A 2359-nucleotide genomic window follows, 5' to 3' on the forward strand; every position below is an offset into this window, starting at 1 on the left:
TCATGCATATTCATGGTATGCAAATGAAAATATGTGCCCCTAACTGGAAAGGAGTTAATAACCTGTAATAGCTGCCTCTGGCACTTTAATGCTGTTGTATCTTCATTAAGGAGTGGGAAAGAGGTTTCTCTTGGATTCCAATTCTGCCTGTTTACTTCCATTAGCAGACAAAATGTTGACTTACATTTCTAATAATGTTGGTCTCTGTATAACTGTCTCTGCTCCCCATATTGAACCAATTATTCTTCAACTAAAACAAAGAATGTTAACCTTCGTCATCATCATCATCCTATCTAGCACTTGAATAGCACTTTAAGGTTTAAAAAGTATTTTGCATACTTTTTAAGTAACTATCAGACACGTAGACATGAAAGAGACTTTAGGACTTATCTAGTTCAATACCATCACTTTACAGATAGGGAAAATAAAGACTTAAGGGCAAAGCTGATGACAGAGCTAGGATTTGAACCCAGAGCTTCAGGGCCAATACCTTTCCTTTATAGCATGCTCCCTCTCATTTTTTCCATTTGTCATACACTTTTATCTCCTGTACATAACTTGTTTGTACCTGGTTGTTTGCATGTTTACAGACTGTAAGCTTCTTGAGAAGAGGATTATTTTCGACATAGCACTGTCACTGGCGATAGTAGGCATTTAATCAATGTTTATTCACTGAATCTTTTTAGGGAGGGCTTAAAAAACCTCAAACCTCTTACATTTAATTTGTGATAGAAGTGTGTGCTCAGTGGAAGAAGTGCCCATACTGTATCACAAATCTATCAAAGCACCTAATATACATGGTGCAGCCCCAAAAAAGCTGGAATCCCTGTGTCCCTAGAGTCAGATGGGAGATCCTTGCTCTTTGTTCACTGAAAAATAAGGAAAATCACAGAATGTCAGAAGTAGAAGGGATAATAAAGCTCATCTAATAAGTTTCCATCACACTTTCCCCTTCATTTTATAGATGAGGGAACTAAGCCCCAGACAAAAGAAACAACTTGTACAAGGTCACATGGCTACGAAGAGTCGAGAATGGGAAGTGAATCCAGCTCTTCTTATTCTAAATACTTTTCTTCCATATGTGTCATTTTAAACTTAACTTCAGAGTCTAGTTATTCCTCTGGAGAAACAAATGGGAGCATTGTTTAACCTCCACGCAAAATCCAAACCTATGGTTATGCTCAAGAGGTTGACCAAAGGGCCTTCTACTAGTGTTTAGGGTGTACCTCCTGAAACATTAATAGCCTCATAGAATAACCCAGTGTCAGAGTTGGAAGGAACCTCTGAGGCTGCCATGGTCAGTTTGTACCTGACCAAGAATTCCTTCTACAGAATTCTCAACCTTTAGTGAGGAAAGTTAAAATAGTGAAACCACTATTTTCTTTTTTTTGTATCAAATTTGTTTTATTCTTTACAATTCCTCATTCATCTTGATTCATTCATTAGTGCTGCTTCCGTCTGAAGGAGCATTCTTCTGTAAGTCTTGCCTTGCCTCCAGCAGGCTGACAGAGTACAGTGGAGCATCCGACACAGAGGACCACTGTTTGCTCGTGGCTGAAGACAGTGGTGATTTTATAGCACCATGGGTACTTTACGTCCATGAAATACGAGTTCAGACTCTGCACCAGGTGCTTCTTCTTGTGTTCCTGCTTCTCCTTCTCAGGAGAAGGGTGCAGGAGGTCTTTTGAGAGAGGCATGTTGGCGCGAGGAGATCTTCACCGCCTGAAGAAGTGAAACCACTATTTTCTAAGGGAGTTTAATTCAAGTTTATAAAGATCTAAGTGTTAAGAATTCCCACCCTCAACGCTCCCCCCCACCCCCCAGTAAAGATGAAATGCATCTCTGTGCAAATTCTACCTGTGGTTCTAACTTCTGCTCCTTTGAGTCAAACTGATCAAATTTCATACCCTTTTGGCATTACAATCCCTCAAATACTTGGAAAGACTTACCACATCTTTTTTAAGTCTTCTATTCTCCAGGCTACATTTCCTTTTTAATCTTTGTATTTTGAGGCTCTTAGATACTCTGGTTTCCCTCCTCTGGATGCACTTTAGTGTATAAATTGTCTTCCTGAGATGTGGCACCAATTTCTTTGTGATGTGGCAACTATTCAAGATATGGTCAGGCCATAATATAGGAGAATGAGACTCTTATATCCTTCATTCTGGACTAGATGATTCTCATTACAGAATCTGAGAATTGGAACGGACCTCAGAACCCATCCAAAACTGTATCTGACCAAGAATCTCCTCTATGACACCCTAAACAAATTGTTGTCCATGTATACCCTGAAGATTTCTAGGACCTCCTAAAGTACCTCAGTCTGGTTTTACTTCTTTTTTATCATTGAAGAAAAATC

At 39.3% G+C, this 2359-nt stretch overlaps 1 protein-coding gene across 1 annotated transcript; it reads right to left on the reverse strand.

The window, feature by feature from the left end:
• Nucleotides 1-1442: 1442 nt before the first annotated feature.
• Nucleotides 1443-1697, reverse strand: LOC118831347 (40S ribosomal protein S27-like). The gene has a single exon (XM_036738666.1). It carries the CDS (start codon nt 1695-1697, stop codon nt 1443-1445), a length of 255 nt encoding a protein of 84 aa, XP_036594561.1.
• Between the last annotated feature and the right edge of the window lie 662 nt (nt 1698-2359).

This window comes from Trichosurus vulpecula, chromosome 1 (genome assembly GCF_011100635.1).
Source record: "Trichosurus vulpecula isolate mTriVul1 chromosome 1, mTriVul1.pri, whole genome shotgun sequence".
Lineage (NCBI taxonomy): Eukaryota > Metazoa > Chordata > Mammalia > Diprotodontia > Phalangeridae > Trichosurus > Trichosurus vulpecula.